Genomic DNA, 24408 nt, shown 5'->3' on the forward strand with positions numbered 1-24408 from the left:
TATAGGCCAGTACTGATCCTAATAAACTTAAAATATAATATATATAAAATATAAATACTTCTCACTTTCATTTAGTTTAAATTGAAATACTACAATGACTAAAACGAAAATAAGAATTTAAAATAAACTATACACACATTAAAGATGATGAAAACAAACTACTAAAACTTTAAAATAAATTTAAAATGAAATGACATGTAGGGCCATTGAGCTCTGGGCGTCCCGAGTTCGTGCTACACTGTCCCATCAAAATAAAAGCGAAAATGCCAAGAATCTTTAAAAAAAGAAAATGTAACAAATATCAATAAAACTATAACAGTAGCTCAGCCCTAAAACACACACCCACTCATGACCCAAACACACACACACACACACACTCCAGACATGCACAAAGCATTTCCTAAAGAAGCGTATGGGCAGGCTGGAGCTAGACGGTGAATTCATGGCTCAGAGTCATGCACTGCAACACCAGAAACCAAACATACGTGTAGTCAAACCACACACAGATTCATACTGCTGCTCCCATACAGTAACAACAGCACCATGGGACTGCATTTAAATAATGTTCAGCTGAAACCATATTCAAAGGCCTGAAGATTTGGTTTGGAATCGTGTTGCTGCACTTGAGTGGATTAGATGAATGATCTAATGGTTAGTAGCAAACACTTCTGAGCAATCCTGTTTTAAAGCATTTAGACTTTTGAAATGACTCTTATAGAGCTCAAGAGAAGATGTAGTAAAACTGCCACCGTTATACTGAAATAATTTTTTTCAGAAAAAACAAACCTTTCAAGTCTGATCTAACATGTAAGCAATGGTTTATACTTCTGTTAAAACCAAGATGTTCAATAGCTGAATTACAATAGCTAACTACTTATGAACTAATGGGGTGTTCAAGCATATCAGCATATTTGACAGTGGTGTTTTATGGAAGCTTGTTTCTGCCACAGGATATATGATTTTTTTTTTTCAATTTTATTCCATGACAGACACGTGCTTCCATAATTAAATTTTTTATTTTTTTCTATAAAAATAAAAATAATTTTTTTAAATGAAGAGGAAAAATGATTCTAGAACTAGTAAAAAAAATTAAGTCATTAATTATTTTTAATAAAATACAAAACAGTAAAACATTAGTTATACAGACACAACTGGTCTGACTAGCAGCTCAGGGGCGGCAAATGGCATGTGAGACATGCAGAATTATCATTGCATGTGTTATGAAAAACTTAATTTACAACAGTATCATCCTGTTTAGTTTCTATTACAGTCAATGAGACAAAAAAAAAAGAAAGAAAAAGGGCAAACATGGCACTGCAAACCAATCAAAATGAAAGAAAATGGACACAGCTCTGGCTTGCTGGTCGTGTGGTTTACTTACGTGCCATATAGTCACTCTCTGGGGTCAAAAGACACAATTCAACAGTTACACACACTGGAATAACGCCAGGGACAGAATATGTTGGATCTATGGGAAGGAACAGAAGTGCCAGACTCACCTGGACATAAGAACGGTCCACCACAGAACCTGTGAGCAACTGCGACTGTGGACCTGCTGTCTTTTTGTCCTGCAGATTCTGCTCACGGATCTGAGGGAGGTAAAAATCACCGTTAATATGAAACTATAACTGCAGAAATATGAAAAAAGACTGCAATGTTTAATAATCAATTTAAAAAACATCACCCAGAAATTATAATGTGCTGAAAATGTCCAGATCCTCAGGCCGTCCAAGATTAGGATGAGTTTGTTTCTTCATCAGGTTTGTAGAAATGTGTCTCTGCATCAGTGTCTCAGCAATGGATGTTCTGCAGTGAATGGGTGCCGTCAGAATGAGAGTCCAAACAGCTGATAAAAACAACACAATAATCCACACCACTCCAGTCCATCAGTTAACATCTTGTGAAGACAAAAGCTGCGTATTTGTAAGAAACAAATCTATAAGTAAGGTATCTTAATTTTGGTTGCTTCCAGACAGAAAACCAGTCCATAATCGAAAATAAACTATTTTGGACTTTTTCCCTAGAGAATATTTTTGGAGCATTTTGATGTGATGATTTGATGCTTGATCTGTGCAGATTTCTCTCCTGATTCAGACCAGACCACTTTATCACTGGAGAAAGCAACATTTTGGATGGAGGACTCATATTTTAGCCAGAAGCAACAGTTTGAAGTTAAAAATATCTTAATGATGGACTTGTTTCAGCTTTTGTCTTCTCAAGATGTTAACTGATGAACTGGAGTGCTGTAGATGTTTTTATCAGCTGTTTGGACTCTCATTCTGACGGCACCCATTCACTGCAGAGCATCCTTTGCTGAGACACTGATGCAATGACACATTTCTACAAACCTGATGAAAAACCAAAATCATCTACATCCTGGATGACCGGAGGCTGAGGAAGTGGTCAGCAAATTTTCGTTTTTGGTTGAAGTATTCCTTTAATACAGTTTTTGCATTACCATCATCGAAATGTCTTTAACCTAAATGATAAAAAGGTTCAGACCTTGTTGCGCATCTCTTGGACTTCTTTAGGGTTGGTGTTCAGCGGGACAAACTGATTGGCCACAGCTGCCTGTCGGAGACTGTCCTCCTTAGTCCACTGAAATTATCAAAGCAAAGTCATTCAAATAAACCAAAACTAAAGAAAGGTAAATAAAAAAATTTAATATATTTAACAAAAGATTAAATCATGCCTCTCAAACAATACCAAATAAACCCAAAGCAGATCTATAACATAACTGGTCAATTATAAAGGACCACTGAGCAACGAACCAATGATGATGTACATTTGAAAATTTGAAACTCCTTGTGCATCATCGTAACGCACAAGAATTCTAAATAAAAAAAAAATTAAAAATTTAAGTAATTCATTAGTAAAAATTACCTTAAGATAAACTTATATATACCACTTGGAGTCTGCATTTATTGACATTAACCAGAATAAATCTGATTATAAATCGAACTAACTCTATTAACTTTATTTAACATCAGTGTCATGGCTGCCACAGCCCTCATCATCATTGATACTGCCATTGGGCGTATAGTAAGGACAGAAAAGGCTAAAAAGAAAAGAAAGAAAAGAGCACAGACAGAGAAAAACAGAAGATTTGAGAGGATGATAGACCACGAGGGAGGCAGGTGTGAGGTGGGGTGGTGAGGCAGAAGCTGTTCTTGTGTTTAGGCAGTGGACAGAGGCGTGAGTGGACAGCCAGAAAATCCCTTCAGGACCACACACACACACACACACGGTTCAACATTAATGCTGTCCAGGACAAGCACAAAAACTATGTTAAACAAATATGCTACATACTGACCTATGCAAGACATTAACGCAATATTTTTGAGTAACGCTGCTTTGAGACATTGTGAAAAGCATGCTTTATAAATACATTTAATTTGGCTTTTGGGATTACACAACTAACTGTGATACAATATGCAACTAAACAACAAACCAGGATGTCAAATGACATTACAGAAAAATATATCAAGGCATCCTTTAAATGAATTGATAAATATTTTCTGTAAAGTTGCTTTGAGACAATGAGCATTGCGAAAAGCGCTGGGTGAATAAATTTAAACTGACTTGTGAGAAGTTATACATAAAGGCTTTTTTTAAATTGAACTGATAAATTTTTACTAATTTAAGACATTACTGTTATATTGTTTTTCTGTAATGATGCTCTGAAAATATGCATTGTGAAAAGTAATACATAAATTAATTTCACTTAATATATTATACAACTTGAGATACAATTTGCAACTAAATAAACTTAGACAACTGAAAATGTTGAAAAAAGTTAGACAAATATTTAATATTTTAATAACTTTTAATGTAATTACTAAATGACATTTAAGACATTATTATGGCAATATTTTTGTGTAAGGCTGTTTTGAGATAATGTGCATTGTGAAAAGCAATACAAATAACTTTCACTTATGATATTACAACTAAGTGAGATACAATTTGCAAGTAAGCTAAATGTTGATTGAAGTTACAAACAAATATATTAAGGCATAAGTTTTAAATTAATTGCTAAATGATGTAAAACATGATTCATAAGAGTGTTCAAAAGTATAAGCGACAGAAAATGATCTGTTGTGCTTGTCTGACAGTCGAGTATCTGCGAAGAATAATGTCAAACCCTACACACACACTGTAAGAGAGAGAAAAGCACACACACACACACACACACACACACAGATAGACAGACTCTGTAAGGAAGGACATAATTACGCTCAACTTTTCTTAAATCATACAAGTAAAAGATAAACTTCAGTTTATGAAGTTTCAGCTTAAGGTTTGGGAGGTCTCCTCCAAAAGCTCTGATACATGGAATTAATGGACTGTATATTTCAAATAAAGATGAACAGTAAGTACTAAATATTTTTGAAGCAAAGATAGTTAGCATTTGGCCTGGGTAAGAATAGCATGAGTAGCCAATGAGTTACTTGCTTTTACCAAAAATGAAATAAATGCTTTCAGCACGGAACCAAAAGTCATGAGGAAGGGTTTCTGTATGGGCGCTGGAGAAACGGGGCACATGGGATGAACACGTAAACATGAAATACTCACTGATCACGATTAGAGCCCCACAACACAACACGCTCTCCCCCAACTAGAGACAATCGTTCGGAGAGTTAACAACCACTCATGAACCAATGTTTTTTCGGATGATTTTGAAATTTGTATTTAAAATACACTCATGCTCAGGAAGAGTTCAGGAAAAGGTAAGTTCAATTCAGGAGGAGGAAAAGGAAACTCATAAAAATAGAAAAGAGAAATTAAAAAGCCAACACAAATGTTTTTAAGCAGTTTAAGGAAAGAACATGGAGTCATCAAACGGCAAGCCACGACTCCATAAATAAGCAGCTGAGCGTTTTCTCCCACAGATAGAGCTGCAAAAACCTGCTATTTCTATGATATTCTCCGAATTCCTAGGTTGCCTTCAACAAAAAAAATAGTAATTTATTATTTTCTTAGCAGCATTTTTATCTGCAGCCCTACATCTAGGCAAAAACTGTCAAAACTTTTTAATATTTCACCCCAAAATTGAAAGATTTGCTAGTTTAATTAATTTAATGCCATGCCAGCTATTTTCATGGCAGGAAACAAGTTAAAACGTAGCAAAATATAAAAATAATAATAAAATACAAAATGTTTATAGCAATTATTAAAAAAAAAAAAAAAAAAAAAAACTTTTTTAAAAATTAACAAACTAAATCAGGTCATTAAAAATCTTCATGTGCTAATCAAATAATAATAAATAAAAGTCCTATAGGAGTTGAAACCATAACGATCCACCAAAATATAAAGTTTATTTGTACTACATTGATCAAAATGCTTTCAAAATCTAAAAAACACTTTGCATGAAGAAAACGAAGCATGTTTTCAGAAACATTTTTTTTCATTATGACATTAATTTCATGTCAATTAAGCAGTGCATTTGCCTAGTTGCCAGTAGCGGAAATGCAATAAAATAAGGCTTAACTGCCATGAAAATAATGTCACAAGGAAAATAACTGATGCATCTTAATGGTCCTAAAATTAGATTTTATTTTCTCTATGCAAAATACAATTTCATAGTTTCTGTAACATGATGTTTGGATGAAATGCAACCATTTTTTCTGGGATTCTCTCTAATGCTTTCCGATGCTTCTGAAATAAGACATTGAGACAGGCTTTTAGCTAAAGAGCACTTTCTTCTGAAGCAAAGCAGCATCTAAAATCATAAACGTCTTCTAATGTAGTGAAGTATCTCAGCTGTCTTAAACGCTGCGTCGTACACAGCAAGTACATTAGCCATACAAATGCCTCTTTTCAAGGCTTCCTGTGATAGTTACTTATTTTAAGAAGCTATGAAGAAACTGTTCAAATGGAGTAACGTCTCCATTAAAACACAAACGTTTACAAAAGGTGTGAAATAAAGCAATAACTGAAATAAACAACAGAAACGGGAGGAAAATCCACAGCAGCAGAAAGGATTAGCCACACCCACATTGTGCACATGCCACACCCTCCCGGTCCTCCAGGAGAAGATCCACAATGCATCTGATCAATCATGCAACACAGCATGCACTGAGCAGCCGGAAAGAACCCTGACACCCCTTCGACCAATCGTGAGAGAGGGGGAGGAGCTTGCCACTGTGACATACCGACCTGTTTAAAGAGGAATGACAGGAAGCAATGGAGAAATTTTCTCCCCCACAGATCAGAAAAGACAGTTATGAGTAATAGGTTGGTTAAATCAAGCAATCAAACCCAGTGTGAATATTAAGGCAAGACACTACAGACAAAAAAAATTAAATTAATTATGCACTGGTCAATATTGAGATTTTGGGGTTATTTGGTTTCTCATAACATACGGTTTCAAACTAGTGGAAAGAAATTCAAAATACACTTTTAAGTGTTTATTTTATTGCACCTTATTTATTTGTGTCTGTAGATTTCAATTTCAGTTTTTTGCTGATTTTCACACTGACTTATATAACACTTAATTACTAAAACATGGTGAAAATATATTTCTTTCTGGCTTTTGACAGTATTTTCGGAGTTATGGAGTGATAAAAAGAGAAATCCTTTAACACCTTTAACTCAAATGTGTCAATCAAACAAACCTGGAAATGTATGGAAATTAGTGTATATTTCATTAAATGATGTGTATTAGACATTGCTATTTAAACATAACATTTCAGAAAACAGAATATATTCTTAATGTAATCAGCTGTAGAAGATTACATCTTCGTCAACTTACATCAAAGTCAGTGTTATTTTAGCATCAGAGATACTATTACACTTTTATTAATATATTGAATTAGTTTTAATTTTTATATTTTCTGTCTCCATTTTAAGTTAAAATTTTAGTAATTTTGTTGTATTTTCATTTCTAGTTCTTTTTTTTTTTAAATATGCCTATTATTTATTATTATTATTATTATTTTTTATTATACATTATGTCAGTTTTATTTTTAGCTATGAAAATTAAAATGAGATATGTCGCCTTTGCAACTAACAAGGCTTTTCATATTTTATTTTAGTTTTAATTTATTTCAAGCAATTTTTTAAAAATGTTTTTAGTAGTGCTGTCAAACGATTAATCGCAATCAAAAAGGTTTTTGTTTACACAATATACGTATATGTGTGTACTTTGTATATTTATTATGTATATAAAAATACACACCCATACAGTATATATTTTGTAAATATGTATATTTATATTCATATATGTTATATTAAATATAAATGCATTTAATATATAAACATAACACATTTTTCTGAAATATATATGCATGCATGCATATGTATATGTATATATGTATATATATATATATATATATATATATATATATATATATATATATATCCACATATACATACACCCACGCATGCATATATATTTCAGAAAAATGTGTTATGTTTATATATATTATATATACACGCAATGTATGTGCAATAAATATATACATGCAAACTCATCTCTTTCGACACTACTTGACTTCATCCTAAACTTTATAAAAAAAAAATTTTTTTTAAAAATGAATCTCTCTCCTTCCCTTGCTAGCTTGTATTTATTTGAACAATGCCTGAGACTTGGTGTTACGAGCACTTCCTCTGTCTGATTGCCTCTTCAAGATGAACCGCTTCTTGTATTCCTCAATACAAGTCACTTAGTAAGTCACTTTGGATAATGACTAAATGTGACTGTGTATATTTTTTATGTATATATAAATACAGTACACACACATTTTATGTACACAGGAACTTTTATTTTGGATGCGATTAATCATTTGACAGCACTAGTTTTCAGTTTTATCTAACTCTAATAACTCTGTATGGAGGTATCTATTATTTAAAAAAAATTACCCTATTCACCTGGGGTGTTTTGCCTTAAGAAGTCAGAGGAAGAAAAAAAAAATAGCAATATTTGCAAGAGGAAATGACTACAGTTATAAAACTGCAAACACACCCAAAGCCACTTGGGTGAGTGTGTTTTTTTTTGCCCTGGTGTCGGGGTGCTATCCAGCTGCCCTTTCTGGCTCTGTAGCAGTACGTTTCTAAACTATGAACAATAAGGTTGGCACAGACCAAGCAGTTGGTAATACAGCTTGGCACGCAGACACCGGACGAGAGAGACTGCAGCAAGGGTTTGACGTGATCGTGTGTTATGTTCGTCCACACCTTAGTCTTCGCCTTGGGGCTACCGCTGCCATCCTGCCCCTCTTCTGCGGATTCGTCGGGCCGCCCGGCGGCTAGCCAGCGGGTCTTGTCCCGCTGCTGCCGCTGAAAGCTGTGCTTTAAGGGGGAGCGCGCACCCGAATCACTGTCCTCTGCGTATGAGTAGCCCGTGGCTGATGGGGGAATCTCAACATCACTGTACTTTTTAGCTTTATCGCGCAGCGCAGGGCAACGGTACGGATAACCAGTCCTGTAGCCCTGCAAAAAGAGACACCCAGTCATATGTTGGGTCAAAAATGATGCAATAAAGAAGAGTATGGTCCCTGGCCTACCAGATTATCCAGCATCCTCATCAAAGCCTCAAACTCCTGCTCCCCAATCTGCCACTTCGGGTGCGAGCTCAACCCGTCTCCAACCGGCTCGAGGTGGCGTGGGCGGGATTTATACTTGCCTGGGTCCAACATAACCAGGTTGTCAAGACCCCCTGCACTGGCGAGGGTGCGCACCTGCAATTTCAGACCGGAGAGCATATGGTTAATAAGTTTTTCTGTTTGGCCAATGCGTTCTGAGAACGGCACACAGTGCTCACATTCTCCCTCTTGTTCGCCGTCGTCGTTAATAACAGTTCTAATACAAATAGAAGTAGTCTGTCTAATAATCAGATAGAATTGTTAAACAAAGGGATTAAAATGTATAAAAAAAAGTTTTATAACGATTGCTTTTATATTATTAGTAATAGAAAGGTAAACATTATAATACTTTCTCGTTTGCGTCAGCATTCAGCAAATATGCATTTATATAATTTAAACAAATCTTTGAATGGCTAATGAACATTTAATTTCACAAACCTTGCAAACTTAGTTGAATCCAGTTGTGAGATCTTGTGAAGTGTGCATGTGTATCCTGCATGATCGCGTGTGCTCTGTGTGACTTTTGGTGCGAATTGAATGCTTTAAACATTAAATTCGTGATTTCAAATTATGCTGCGCTTTACGCATTTGCCCAGTGCCATATTCATGTCATTTTCACTGTGTGCTGTATGTAAAATGAGTGTTAGCTTGGCTTTATTTGAAAGAAATATGATTCCCAATGCACACAAACTTCCCAGAATACTGAGAAATACTTTGAATCCATTTTCAAATGACTTCAAATTTCTTAAATATTAAAATAAATTATATCGGCTTTATATCGGCCACCATGCTTTCCAAGATATCGGCAGTCAAAAAAAAAAAACAATATTGGTCGACCACTACTGTTAATGATCACGGTTAATGATCAAAACTCATTACACAATCTACTCCATGTCCTCTAATTGATAGTTTTGGCCTTTTTTAGCAAGTAAATATGATTGTACAAACATTGACCTTCTAATTGTGTCAAGTCTAGACTGATTTTTATAAAGTAACTAAGAATAACTTTGATCCCCTTAACTGATCATTATAAAGAGATTTATGGAAACTGGTTTAAATGTGATCACCAATGTTGTATGGTTTTATATTTATATAAAGACCACTATGAAGAGCATTGAATTGTATTATTATCTAGAGAGTTATTTAATTATTTTTATTATTCCTACAATGATATTGTCCATTTGTAAATGTGTACAATATTGTACAGTTTATCTTGCATTTTACTTTGTTTTATTTTAACTTCTTTAATTGTCTATTCTTAGTAATGTTGTTTTTGTAATTTAATTTTAATTTGTTTAATTATTTTGGCCGTAAAGGTCATCATGAGGGAAAATTTATAACCTTAATTGTATAAAGTGTCCTGTTAAATATTGGAAAAAATAAATACAATAATAAAAAAATATTGTTAGTAATATCTCCAGATGGATATATCTCACATATTCTCACTACTTCAGACTATATGAGCCATAAAAGCCTGATGGATCAAATATGATACTCATCAAAAAAAAACACATAAGCAACTTTTTTTTTTTAAGATTTTTTTTAACAGGTTCAAAATAAGCTGCTGCATTTAAAGAAAATCCATTTTCAAAAAAATTATTTTTCTGACTATTATTTCATATTTTAGGCCTTACAGGAGATTTAAACCCACTCATTCCACAAATTAAAAGTTCTCAATTTGAAAAGCAAATTAAATGTTTTATGTGGTTTAGATGGCTACCTGAATCTCACAGGCTGTGACCAGGTTGTGAATGTAGTAAAACGCCTCTTCAACTGTTTCTCCAACAGACACCAGACCGTGATTCCTCAAAATCAACACCTGAACACACAAACAATTATTAATTTAATTATTTAAACCATATAAGGAACAAATGTTACATTAATGGCAAACTCAGAGTAATACAATTTAAAATAATCATAACAATGAATTACATACAAAAAGTTATATAAGAGCTGATCAAATGTTTTATAAGAGCTGATAAAATGTAAAAACTGTAACTCGAATGCAATGTAAGTTGCTTTGGATAAAAGCGTCTGCTAAATGCATAAATGTAAAATTTAATGTAAATGTTATATCTATTTTTTTATTGATATATGATAGGAAATCTACAATTTGTCGAGAAAATGTCCATTAATGAAGTTCCTAATAAAAAAAAACTGTTGCCTAATTTTATGTTCATTTCTATAAAATGTACTGTAAAGCCAAGCCTATAGTGAAGCCTTATAAAAATCACATACAGGCAACTCTCCATCTTTAAACTATTATACATGCATAAGTCTTGTGTGACCAATTCAAGATCTTGTATATACAGTCATTTCTATTTTCACAACAGTTAGACGTTTTATGACTAGATTCTTATAATTTGTTTTGGACACATTCAGTCCATTCATCACTTTCTGGAAATGCATAAGGTGAGTGTGATTTTAACATCAGATGATGGTTTTTCACAAACGATGATTTCATAAACATTAATAACATATTTCATAACATAAAACCGGATAAGCCTGAAGACAAAGTGCTACAGTCCTTTAATCTGTGTGTATATATGGTACCTTGCTCTTGGGACCCAGGTTCTTCTGTATGAGGACGTTCTCCTCCTCGTCCACAAGTATACCGTGGTAATCGTGGTATGCCACCTCGCCCAGCGACAGAGCCTCGGGTGAAATGGGCAGCAGACCACACTTCATAGCAGACACCTGGAGGGCAAATCATTTAAATACTTAATATGCATAAAACAGACAAAACAGAAATTAAAATAAACATACCATGAAATAGATTTATAATGAAATAAATCCATTTTGCACTAATTATTTCTGCTCCCATTTCACAGTAATCTTATTTCACTTCATAATTTCATATATTTCTGTGTATTTAATTTTGTGTGTTGTTATATTTTGAGGTGCATTTTGTGTCTCATTTAATTTTAACAAACTTAAATTAATAAATTCATGACTAAAAATACAATGAAATGGGAGCATAAATAGTTCAAAAATTGTGAAATAAAAATTATACTGTATTTTTATTTAATTTCATTGTATTTCACATAATATTTCATAATTCAATTTTGCCCACTATTACATTTCAAGTTGCATTTCATTTTACTGAACCTAAATTAAGAAATTTATGAATGCACTATTTATTTATGCTCTTATTTCATTGTATTTGTATCCATGAATTTATTCACTTAAGCGCATTAAACTGAAATAAGACATGAAGCACCTCAAAATATAACAGTAGACAAACTTAAATGATGAAATATTACATAAAATTTTGCAATCTGTTTGGGGTGAAACGATACACAAACATTACGGTTCGCTACATGTATAATATATATATTATTCAAGCACTTCTCACTGGATCTTACAGCGCTGTGCAGTAACAGTGCATTAAGGGTCGCGAAATCAACTTTGGTTCCCAAGTAAAGCTGTTCTGTGCTCGGACCAGTTTGTTTGCATCGTGGTCCGAGCTGATAAACGTTCCTGCGCTGCGCAGCTCAAACGAGTAGTGGGATTTTGTTACGCTTTTGTTTCGTTTGCCGTGTGATGTTTCTCATATGCAACAGAAATGAGTTTCCAGATCGTACCGCGGCGCCAGCGGGCGTGTGAATGTGCACTATGCACTTGACGTCCGGTCGGGCAGCGTAGATGGCGGAGTGAAGGGTGAATCCAGCCTGATTTACACCCAGATTAGTGCTGCCTCTGTCTACGATCTCCCCCTGCAGGTTAATTTTCACCTGAGGACACAGACAACACTGCTAAATACAAATATTTACCTCCAAGAAGTAGTATACTACATTATATTACACAAAATGATAATATCTGTTCTCAGATGGCCAAGAAAAACAAAGGTAGGGTTACCAAACTGGAGGCAGTGACTTCACTGTACAGAAGCCCGAAAGGGACAATCAGAAAACGCTCCTGCTCAGAGTTCAGCCGGACCTGAGGAGAGAGAGGAAGACAGCTTTGACTGAAATTCCCACATATAACATGTCCTGCTGAGTTGTGTTGTATATATTGGTGACTAACTCACCGTCAGGTGGTTGTAGATGAGCTGAGACCAGCCAAAAAGGTCGGCCAGGCGGTAAAACGCAGCAAGTTTACAGCGCAAGAGCTTCTCTTCTTTCTCATAAGCGATGGAGTCTGAACCCCTCAGATCATTCACTGGAGTCACCATCCCCAAACCTAAACACACACACAAACATCCATTAGGCCTGTTTTGCCATTTCTACATACATACATACATACATATATTAGGTGCTTAACTTTTTACATTTTATTTCCTTTAACATTTAAGGCAACTTAAAAAACAATTAAAACAATACAGAGAATAAAAAAAAAGACAAAAATAACAAACTTACAACAATTTTAAGATTAGAATGAAAAGCTAATTAAAAATATCTATTAGAGCTGTTTTGCCATTATTAAAGATAAAGTATATTAAAAAATAAAACATTTTATTTTAGCTGTTATTTCTAATTTTTATTTAGTTTACATTTAAGAGCTAAAACGAATAAAAATAAATAAGTAATACTTAACGTCTATTTTTTCATTTGTATATTTAAATAACATTAGGGGATAGAAAAAAAACACAAAACTAATAAAAATGAAAAAGAAATTACTACAGCTAAAAAAAATGAAAATGGAAAATATAAAAAAAAAAAAACTAATTCAAAATAATAAAAAATGTAATCGCATATTAAAGGGGTCATATGATGTGATTAAGTTGTCCTTTCTCTTTGGAGTGTTACAAGCTGATTGTGCATAGATAAGATCCCTGAAGTTGCAAAGACTAAAGTCTCAAAACCAAAGAGATATTCTTTATAAAAGTTAAGACTTGTCCACGCCCCCCTAAAACGGCTCATTCAAAACACGCCCCCACATGTCTACGTCACGATGTGGGGAGATTTTCATAACACCGCCCAAATGTATACGCAAAGAACGAGGGTGTGATTTTTATTCTGGCTGTAGTATTGTTGCTGCCGCCGGCGCCATGTCCTGGAGACGCTGTGAAAGCAAAACTACTTTGTTTGGGCACAACTAGAAATCAGTGGTTACGTTGTATTTACAACACTGTTCCAGAGCAGTACAACGCAAATATTAGAGTGCGTGCGGCGCAATTTACAGAGAACTATTTCCTGAACCTGGAAGAGTAGCCTACAATGCTGGCTTCTATAAAGTGGGGCAATTCCAACTTTGCAAGGACAGTTTGGTGCTTCTGACTCACAGCCTGTTAGTACGTTTCTGCCACTGACGATTCAAACGTGAGTTTTGAGCAGTGTAGAGTAGTGCTTGTTGTTTGTCGTTTCTCCGATCACAAATGCAGACATGGTAATGTGATGCAACGCGATTCGTATAAAGACAGTACAAGTCATTATAATCAGTAATTATGTACCCAGTGGATGCAACAAATGCCTCGTTTATAATGGGTGTTTATTGTTTTAGTCTCGTCGGCGTTAGAAAACGCCATCACAATACGGTAAGGGGCGTAACATTTCCGTCACACACTTGAGGTATTTGGCCAATCACAACGCACTGGATAACTGGCCAATCAGAGCACGCCTCGCTTCTCAGAAGGAGGAGCTTTGTAAAAATGTACAGTATGTGAAAAATAAGGTGTTTTTTGAACTTTAAACCACATAAACACATTGCATTACACCAAATACACAAACTATTGTTCTTTTTAGCAACGTCATATGACCCCTTTAATAATAATTAAAAAGAGACAAAAACAAAATTACTAAAACTTAACTGAAAAATTACTGAAACTAAAATAAAATGGAGAATAAAACATAAAAATATCTAAATTAAAAATTAAATAAAACAGTAACGCAGGACAGTCCCACACTCACTCATGTTGAGGGCCGCCATTCCTCCCTGCGGGCCGGCGGGGTACATGGTGGGGGCGTTGGTGGTCATGAAGTCAGCGATCTGCTGCAGCGCAAGCAAACTGGTGGGGTTTTTCCCCTTCTTCATCTGATCATGGATCAGAGACTCCAGCTCGTCGCAGAACGCCTGAAACAGAACACACACAATTACAACCAGAACTCTACAGTTGCTTGGGCGTTGCTACCAAAACAATCAAGTCACATTCTAGATGTGACTGAACATGACTCATAATTGGAGGAAACATTTGTGTCTGTGGCATACACTTTGTGAAATAGAATAAGACTGCTTGGAGTTTTGTTCCTTATATGCTTACTACTGCATTAGCAAGGCTAATTAGTTTATATGACGATGATAAAGACCACTAGCTGGACAAATACAGCTCTCTACCCTGTAACGGCTCTTAAGTCAATACTAAATTGCAACTAATGTTTCCCCTCACCGGAGAAAGAGAGAGAGAGATAATGACACAGACTGGCACCGTCAAGCACCGTTAATAATTTATGAGTGTATGTTAACAAGAACATGAAACACTTTCTACAGGCCGGCATCTGGAGTCTGAACTGATACCAGTGACGCTCTCATCATGAGGCTCATACAGAATATAAAATCCACTTTAAATACTGCATCAATTCTTGGGCCTCAAACTGTGGTATCAGGAATCTCAAAACTTGAAAGTACAAAAAAAAAATATATATATATATATATATATATATATATATATATATATATATATATATATATATATATATATATATATAGTGTAAGAATTACAGAACCTCAGACACTTTGAACTTCTGAGATGGACAACACACACACAGTGCATTAACATACAGACATCTGTCTCCACATCCCACTGAGAGAAAATGTGGGAAAATGCCTCTCTCACATATGCATCAGTTCCTTTTCATCCCCTTCCTTCCCCTCACCCTTCCTTCCCTTCACTCAGCTCACTCAGAATGGTCGATAGTAGAATATAATGTTCTACATGATTGATCATTTGAATTGTCTCAGGGCGGCTGGTACAATGGTCTCATTCTTACAAGAAGTAAACTAAAAGGTAATACAGATCCTAAGAGAGGGTGGGTCAGTTCCCAGTGCCTTTCATGCAAATTACCTTCTGTCCCTAAAGGTGTTAACTCGACTTGATCAAAGCAAATTCCAAATGTTAGTTCCTTTCTCCATTTCGGGGGATGTTTATCTTGGTCAGAGTACTTAAGGAAATGTTGCAAAAGGATCGGTGCGATTCTGTAGCCAGAAGCCCGTAGTGTGTCTCAATACTTCACACTATGTATTTCTATAAAGTCAGGTATGCATCATTTACTCGTAGATTTATCTTTGAGAATTCGATGTATTGTATTGATATGATTTGATCTCTTTGAATTGGCTATGTAATTGACATAATACATACAGTATTTACCTGACTGATAATAAATTGTTACATTTGACCTTATTCTGTTTTACTCTGTAATTATTGACTCTAGTAGATTATGTTGTATCCTTGTTAAAGACATGAGCAACCGAATGAACGAGTAAATACAAAGTCAAGAGTTAACTAGAATAATCAAATATCAGAAGAATACTAATTAGAAATAGACAATCAATTTGCATTTCAAGCTAAATACGAGGTCATAATAAAATGGAGTCAGATTAGAGTTTAACTTAAATTGAAGAACTTTGCACATTGAAAAGACCAAACACGCAGGAACCCTTCAACCACCATCGGATACCTTCTTTGGGCCAAATGTGGCGACTTTACAATAGTATCATCCTGCTTGATAAACAAATATTAAAATACAATGTTTTTAAATGTACTTTTTACCATGTAAATTTACTTTATACTATTTACTATTTTTTAGTACTGGCAAACGATTAATCGCATCCAAAATAAATAAAACCTTGTTTATATAAAATATGTGTACTGTGTATATATATAATGTACATGTATATACACAGTACACATTTTATACAAAAAATGTTTTTGGATGCGATTAATTATTTGACAGTACTAAAAAATATTTTATATATATATATATATATATATATATATATATATATATATATATATATATATATATATATACACACACTCACATACATCATATTTGGGAAACATTTACATTCATATACATTTATATTCTTATATTATATATAAATATATTTAATATAAACAACATTTTTCTTAAATATATACATGCATGTGTTCGTATTTATATATACATAAATATACACAGCACACACACATTTATTATGTAAACTTTTATTTTGGATGTGATTAATCGCGATTAATCGTTTGACAGCACTACTATTTTTATATTTAAATTTAATTTGAATAATAAACAATTAAACAATGTTCTCATTTAATTTAATTCAAATACTATTTATCGGGAGAAGGTTTAAAATATACTTAAACTTGCACTCAAAGAGATTTGCTCAATGCTAATAAATATTAGACTTTGAAGGTGGTACTTGATTGAAGATGGTTTTTGTAATGAAAAGAAGGAGAAGTGCTCTTGAGAAGTACATGAAGAGTAAATAAGTGTCCTTTCCGTGTCTTCCGCTATTCCTGCTCAGATAAAGACGTCTTTATTCTTCCTGTGACTGTCCGCTTGCATAAACAGAATCCCTTTTGTACTTACACACACATGCAGACAGACATATGATCGCTGGGCATATTGAGACGGCAGTCACGAGGGGGATTACTGAGAGCTGAATGAACTGTCATCAACACACACAGATTTACAATCCTGTGTTTCAGTCAGAAGGCGTGCATTACTACAAAACAAATGTTTTCCAATGACTGTTCATAAACAAAATTAATTTTAGACAATATGAAATCAAAAACTACTATTTACTTCCTTAATATTGTTAGTATTATTGTAATTAATCAGTGCACATTATTCCGAAGGAAATTATTCCCCTTTATTTGTATTTATAACCTTTCATCAAAATATAATAACTGTCCATCTTTCTGCTAATGTAATCAAGGTTACGCAAGTGCAAATAAATATAAAATTAACCAATATTATCATAGTTTCAAGAATGGATCAAATTCATATCCTTATAAACTACCATTCAACGTTTGGGATAATTAAGATTTGCTAATGTTTATGAAAGAAGTCTCTTCTGCTCACCAGGCTGTATTAAATTGATCAAAAATACAGCAAAAACAGTGAATTATTATTAATATTGATATTTTCTATGTGAATATATGGTAAAATGCTATTTATTTCTGTGATCTGCAGCTGTATTTTCAGCATCATTACTCCAGTCTTCAGTGTCACATGATCTTCAGAAATCATAATAATATATTGATTTACTGCTCAACAAACATTTCTGATTATTATCAATGTTGAAAACAGTTGTATTTTTGTGGAAACTGAGATACATTTTATTTTTCAGGATTCACAGATGAATAGAAAGTTCAAAAGAACAGCATTTATTTGAAATGTAAATCTTTTGTAACATTATAAATGTCTTAACCATTTTGACTTGACCCTTTTCTTTATTTGAAGGCTGAAAAGTGAGGTTTACCTTTTTATGAAACTTTTTCAAAGCTTTATTTGAACATTTATATTGCATATTTGAACATGCTATTAAACTTTTGTCAGTCAAATTGTCATTTAAAATCCAAACATCATTGGTAATGTTATTGTTTTAGTGATTATGCAAACAAAAAGTAATTTTATTTGTTGATTTTTAAATATATTCAAATTATGTTCAAAAAGTACTGACATACAAATCACTTCAAATTTTATAATAAAATTTACTACCACAAAATACTAATCCCGTGCGAATAGGGCTTATAATCGTAATAAGACATTTTCATATCGTTACATAGGGCTGGGCGATATGGCTGAAAACTGTATCACGATATCAGTGTTTCATATCGGTCAATATCGATAATTATTGATTTTTTTTTAAGGTGGTACATCAAGTTCGTGGTATTACCAGTCTTGGTGGGGACGACGGTCTTGCATAATTTGCAGACGACATTTGGTCTGACTACGGTCAGACTTATAATATCCAAAAACTGCCATACTGGGAGCTGACTTTCTCTTTTATTTACAATTTCCTCGCTCGCTGCGGCACTCATTTTCTGCTTATGAAGAGGAATCCAGCAGACCAGCCAATAGGGTCTGGCTGCAGACGCGCACTCTCAGCCGCGCGTGCGCACTTTTTTTTTTTTTTTTGCGCGTGCGCACTTAGACACGAGACAACGATATGGCGCAACCAAACATGATACTGTTACATGATTGGCTGTTAGCGTGTCACTCCCTACGTTGCTAGGTTACCAGAGAGCGAGTGCCTTTGTTAATGCAACCAAACTTGCTTCGCAGCCTTTGTTTTCTTCCGACGAAGAATAAAAAAATATCGAACGTTTTATCGAACACATTTTTTATTGATATCGTTCACGTGTCTATCGCGATACATATCGTTATCGTTTTATCGCCCAGCCCTATCGTTACATCCCTAGTGCTTTGGTACTTTTAATATGAAAAAGTCTCAGATTTCAAATTCTGTCCATTGTATTGCAGTATTCAAACAATAAATGCTGTTTTAGCGCTGTTTAATGTGGAGTGACAGATCGCTGTAGCGCCTCGATCAACAGCGTGAAGGCGCACATGAACCGATTGTCTCCTGCACATTAATACCAGTTTCAGCACAAAATAAACAGGACTAAACATACGAAAGCAAGTTAAAAGAGTACAACTTCACAATCTGTACCCGGTCTCATGTAATCGCTCAATCAGTGTTTCAGCCACGCAAAGACGTCATAACGGCTTGTAAACAATGTCACGTAACGTCACATTTACCTCAGAAAAAACACATTCTGTGACCATAAACTCGTTAGTCAGCCAGAAAAATAAACTGTAGAGAGGGTTATTTTGCTAAATATATGCACCATATAACATTCATTATAATTTTTACTGTTATTCAATCAATGTTTAATTTATGTTTGAATAAATCCATCAAATTTTTATGACAGCCACCATTTAAATGTTTATATTTCAGAAAAATAAAACCCTAATTGAAGTAGAAATATTATGTAACTGTAACTTTATTATTTAAAAAAAAACTTAAGTGTAATTTTAGCAGTTGTATAGTCGACAAATCAATCAATTTTAACCTTCAATAATAATGTAGTAGCCTACCAACTGACTCATGTATATTTTACAGCATTAGTGGAGAGATTTTCTCCAACTGTACTGTACCTGATATATATCCTAAATAATCGATATTGAATCGGTAATCGAAAGCTTGTGAATGAGAATCGAATCGAGAAATTTGTGTCAAAACCCAGCCCTAGTTATCAGAATATTTATTTAAGTGTGTGTGTTGTGCTCTCACTGGACTCTGCAGGATCATGGAGACTCTCTTGCGCTGCTCCATCATGTTGAAGTCCTGCCGCAGATCCGGCGCCATGTTCCTCTCTCTCAGGTACTCCGGGCTGCTCTCATCCACTCGGTCGAAATAACGCTCCTTATGAGGGGGATTGGTAGGCAGGGGGGCTGTCACCACCCCTGCACTTGCGTCTCCGTTCATCACACACCTGCAACACAAGTCAAAGGTCAGGTGGAATTTGCATACTTCAGCTACAAACTAAAAACTCAAGTAAATAGGCCTACTTGTTGTGATCGGCAGATCGACTTGTTGTGATCGACAAGCAAAATGCAAATTTTTCCCCATTTGATTTTAAATTGAAATACGATCCAGACATGTGATTCACCCACTAAGAACCATTTTAAAACGGTTTAAAAGGGCATGAGACAAAATGCTGCACAGCGGGAGTGTGCGAGTGGTTATAACGGCCCGTTTACTGTTGAGTGCTCTGGACATAATGCACTTTCTCCCTCCATTAAGCAGAGTCAAGACAAACATGACATTCAGAAAAGAACAGAGGATATTGTGCTTCATTGCAACCAAAACAGATACTGCTGTTGCCATAGCAACTAATGTAATGAATAGTTATGAAACTAGTTAAGCTCTTTGTAACGCATCTGTGATGCTGTTAAATATCACCAAAAATAAATAGGTTATAAATAGTCTATGAAAGCTTGCTTCTGACACACACAAAAAAAATAAAAAGGTAATTACAACTCGTAATTCTGACTTTCTCTGAATTTTGTAGTTTCTCTTGCAGTTTTGCTTTTCGTTTCCGCCATGTATTTAAAAAAAAAGAAAAGGTAATTGACTTTTCTTTTCACAATTCTAAGTACTTTCAAATACTTTTTTCCTCACAATTGCACGTTTATATAAAAATATTAAACAATAGCAAATAGATATAATATTTCACTGTAAAACATTAAAAACATGAATAATAATAATGGGTTTTAAAGAGCTCAAGCATTCAAAGCGTTACACAACAAAAATGCAGCTCATTACTAGAATAATCAGAACATTAACATCCACGGGACAATAGTTGTTGATCTTGATGTGAACGTGCCTTTAGTGACGGTGTGCATATGCTCTATTGCAGCAGAATCAATGACACTGTAGGCAAAGAGAGAGCAGGGAGGGAGTCAGTCTGTCTGACTCAGCATTATTGATCGTCTAAAGTCATTTGTGCGTCTAAGTGGTTTGTTGCTGATTGTAAGCTGATGTTTCAAAGCCACATGAACACGAACCCGCTTGCTACAGAACATTTACATCAACTTACAACACGAATCAACCCAGTGCAACACAGTATTAGAGCATGAAGTCGACACACACAGGCTGCTCATTTCAGCCCTGAACAGACCCAGAGCAGGAAATAACTGCAGCATTGAGTAATGAAACCCTGGAGCTCCCGACAGCTGCTCTGCTCTCAATCCACAGACACACCACAAGTTCTCAACACCAGAACGAGGAGGGTCAATCTTCCTCTAGAAACAAACCACTTCAGCTCAGAGCCTCTAAATAAGTAGGATTAATCAGTGCAGAATCAATATTGGCAGTTGATTAACAACTACTGAAAACATGCATTCTGACAGACAACTGAATGCACTGATTATAGACTTTAATACAAGTTAAATATGTGGGGCTTTTTGCCTTTATTACAAATAGATCTACTTTAAAAGCACATAAGAAGCGATAAAATGAAGAAAGGGTGTGAGTAGGGCTGTAAGATTTGGGGAAAAATTTAACTGATTTTTCTGATAAAATAAGTGATTTTAAAATGTAATTAAAAAATTGCAGGCCGCAGAATGTGGAAAAATTATTTGTGATTATATTTCAACACTAAGGCTGCTCAATTTGGGAAAAGGGGCAAAAATACAAACTGAAAAACTGTGACTCTGATTTTAAATGTAATATGTAATAATAAAAAAGAAACTTCAGGTTTCATTGTGATAATAATAACAGTAATGTATAACTGTATAATAAAATTATATTTTTCTTAAATGCCTGTTTTTGTTTTTGGAATATTACGATAGTAACAATATCTTTTTTGTTTAATATAATTTATCAAAAATAATAATACTTTTTATTTTACAGTATAACTACAACAGTACAGTAAAATGACAACAGTACCATTTATGGCTGTCTTAATTTTTTCCCCTTTTTCAAACATTAAACTACTAATCTAATTTTATTTCTGCAAAAAAAAAAAAAAAAAAAAAACGTATCTTTTGTTGACACTCAGTTTATAGATGTTTCTCACTAGAAGTTTGGGAAGACGGTTGCCACGTCGCATTATAAGTGACCCAAACTCACAGTACATTCAACATTTACTGCAAACCTCAACTCGAATGTGAAACTCAAAGGTCATTTAGAAAACTAATCGTGTGAATAGTGCTCGAGACACCACAGCTGTCTCTCGTGATCTCCAGAGTTTCCTCCCACTCTCTTTCAGGACGTGAATTACAGCGCAGCCCTTCTGTCTTCATCTCCTTGGTAACGGAGACCCTGAAAGATGCTACGGTTTCCACTGCGATCATATAAAGGCCTCGGACGAGTTCAGGCACAGAAGCCTCTTCATGCATCATTCTGAATAAATACTGGCATTTGAGCACAAATAAAAGTCCTCAGAGAATAAAGAAGAGGAAAAAAAAAGTCTGCATTCTGCCTGTAACTTCCTGTTGAGAAAGGAAACACAATGATACCCCTCCCAGAGAACAGACAATGATTGGAAACCCCTCCCGTCTCTGTTTGAACCAAAATAATCTCATTATCTTGGTCTTCTGATAGCATGCTGTGACTATCAACAGCAAACGTTCCATGAAAATCCAACATCTTCGGTCCAGTTTTTCCTGCCAGCTGGAACACTTAGTGCAGCTACTGGGTTTTCCATTGAGTTTTTGATTGATTTTAGCATTATTTAGACAAACGCAGTGACCCTTTAGGACCGAACAAAGCTTTTATCCCTAAATGACCCAGAGTACAATCAGAATCAATCAAGTCAAAATAACTGTCATATGCAAGAAGGATCTTCATACATATAATCAGACCATCAGCTAGGAAACTAAAAACAGCAAAACACAAGTAAAACGGCAATCCCAATCAAATTTAGTTTTGTTTGTTTGATTTATTTATTTTTTGACTAAACAGTTGGGCTGGGCGATATGTCAAAAATATCTTAATCGATAATCACCTTAAAAAATATATTGCGATATCCCATAATATCGTCTACCCAAGCCCCAAGCCCTGAGACAACATTGCCGACATGCACCATTTGGTCTTAATTATTCCAAGATTAAAGTTTGGTTTTACTTTTCTTAATTTGTTCTTAAACTAAGAGAGAACATTAGCTTTACTGTTGGCGTTGCTAATAATTTCCACTCTGTTCTTATCAAATTTGAGTTTGAAATGAGTTTCGTTTTGTGAGGAGAACTGTTAAAATAATAATAGAACCCAATTTTAAGTTCATCATGGTGAAGTTGGACATTCTGGCGGTGATTGTAAGAATGATAAATGCATGTTGGTGTCATGTCATATAGTAATGTCTTGAATAAATATGTCTATTTTCTGATGTTTCTCTTTCTTTTTGGTATTAACAGATTAAACTCTGCAATTCAACGCACCCAAAATTAATAAATAAAGAGAACAGTAGAAGTGAAATATGGCATTACTTTGGATACAAAACAGATGAGAAAGGTGAAGGAACTGACCTTACTGCACCTGTATGCAAGCGTTGCTATAAATCATGCGTTTCCACAGAGACAACACATCAAACCTTTTTAAGCACTTGTTGCTTGCTTAACCTGATCTTTTCAGAAAATTAAGAGATCGACAGGTGAGTGCATCGTTCATAAATTCAGATTTAATTCGAATTTTTATTTCCAACTGATCAACGCACATACAGATGTAATACAGTAAGCTCAAATGTGCATGTGAGACACGCTAGAATCAGTGAAGTTTTGGTCACGTAATGCATGCACTTGCATTTCATACAACTGAATATTAATTGGATCTGAATTGAGCAAGAATTTTGCTATATTAATTTTAGTATCAATAACATGAAGGGAATGTTTCTGCCGCGCTGCCGACCGCTAATATGAAGCAGCCGAGAGAGTGAGATTTTTATTTAATGCTTTTTCTTTGGCTGAGTCTGAAATCTGAAAACAATCTGAGAGAGAGATTTTGAATATTACTTTGACTGTTAGAATAAAACTTTACAATAAAGCAATATTTGTTGCATTAATTGCGCAACTTCAGTTGTATTTTTCCAACATCAAAATGTAACCCATGTTCCCTGTAGGTTTTTTGTTAGTCTGATACAAAGGTATTAAGATATGAATCTGTTTTTATTATTATTATTAATAAAATTGTTTTAAATTCACTTATCTTTTGAGGCTGGTTATTTGTCACCTATGGTATCGATTTAGTATCCGAGGTATTACATTCTGGTACCGTACCGAAGATAAAATTATGTCTTCTTGCAGTTGAATCTTTTGAAATAACAACAAATGAGCATACAGGAATCGAGAAGCAGAATTGAAATGTAATTTTATAACAAGTAACT

The 24408-nt window shown here is 34.5% G+C and overlaps 1 protein-coding gene across 12 annotated transcripts in view; it reads right to left on the bottom strand.

Annotated features, from left to right (window-relative positions):
• The window catches only part of LOC306856208 (alpha-adducin-like), a 43723-nt gene that overhangs the window by 11446 nt on the left and 7869 nt on the right, over positions 1 to 24408 (bottom strand). For 5 of the 12 annotated variants that reach the window (XM_079395320.1, XM_079395325.1, XM_079395318.1 and 2 more), the window contains exons 2-13: positions 19818 to 20019; positions 14432 to 14594; positions 12613 to 12764; positions 12441 to 12521; positions 12167 to 12316; positions 11136 to 11279; positions 10303 to 10401; positions 8505 to 8678; positions 8176 to 8430; positions 2503 to 2598; positions 1500 to 1589; positions 1382 to 1399 (exon numbers count right to left, since the gene is read on the bottom strand). In XM_079395320.1, coding sequence (XP_079251446.1) covers positions 1382 to 1399; positions 1500 to 1589; positions 2503 to 2598; positions 8176 to 8430; positions 8505 to 8678; positions 10303 to 10401; positions 11136 to 11279; positions 12167 to 12316; positions 12441 to 12521; positions 12613 to 12764; positions 14432 to 14594; positions 19818 to 20012 — 1617 coding nt within the window. In that variant the 5' untranslated portion in view covers positions 20013 to 20019. Of the gene's footprint in view, positions 1 to 1381; positions 1400 to 1495; positions 1590 to 2502; positions 2599 to 8175; positions 8431 to 8504; positions 8679 to 10302; positions 10402 to 11135; positions 11280 to 12166; positions 12317 to 12440; positions 12522 to 12612; positions 12765 to 14431; positions 14595 to 19817; positions 20020 to 24408 lie in introns of all 12 variants that reach the window. The other 7 variants (XM_079395315.1, XM_079395317.1, XM_079395322.1 and 4 more) reach the window with 2 other exon arrangements.

The sequence above is a fragment of the Barbus barbus genome (genome assembly GCF_936440315.1).
Source record: "Barbus barbus genome assembly, chromosome: 36".
Lineage (NCBI taxonomy): Eukaryota > Metazoa > Chordata > Actinopteri > Cypriniformes > Cyprinidae > Barbus > Barbus barbus.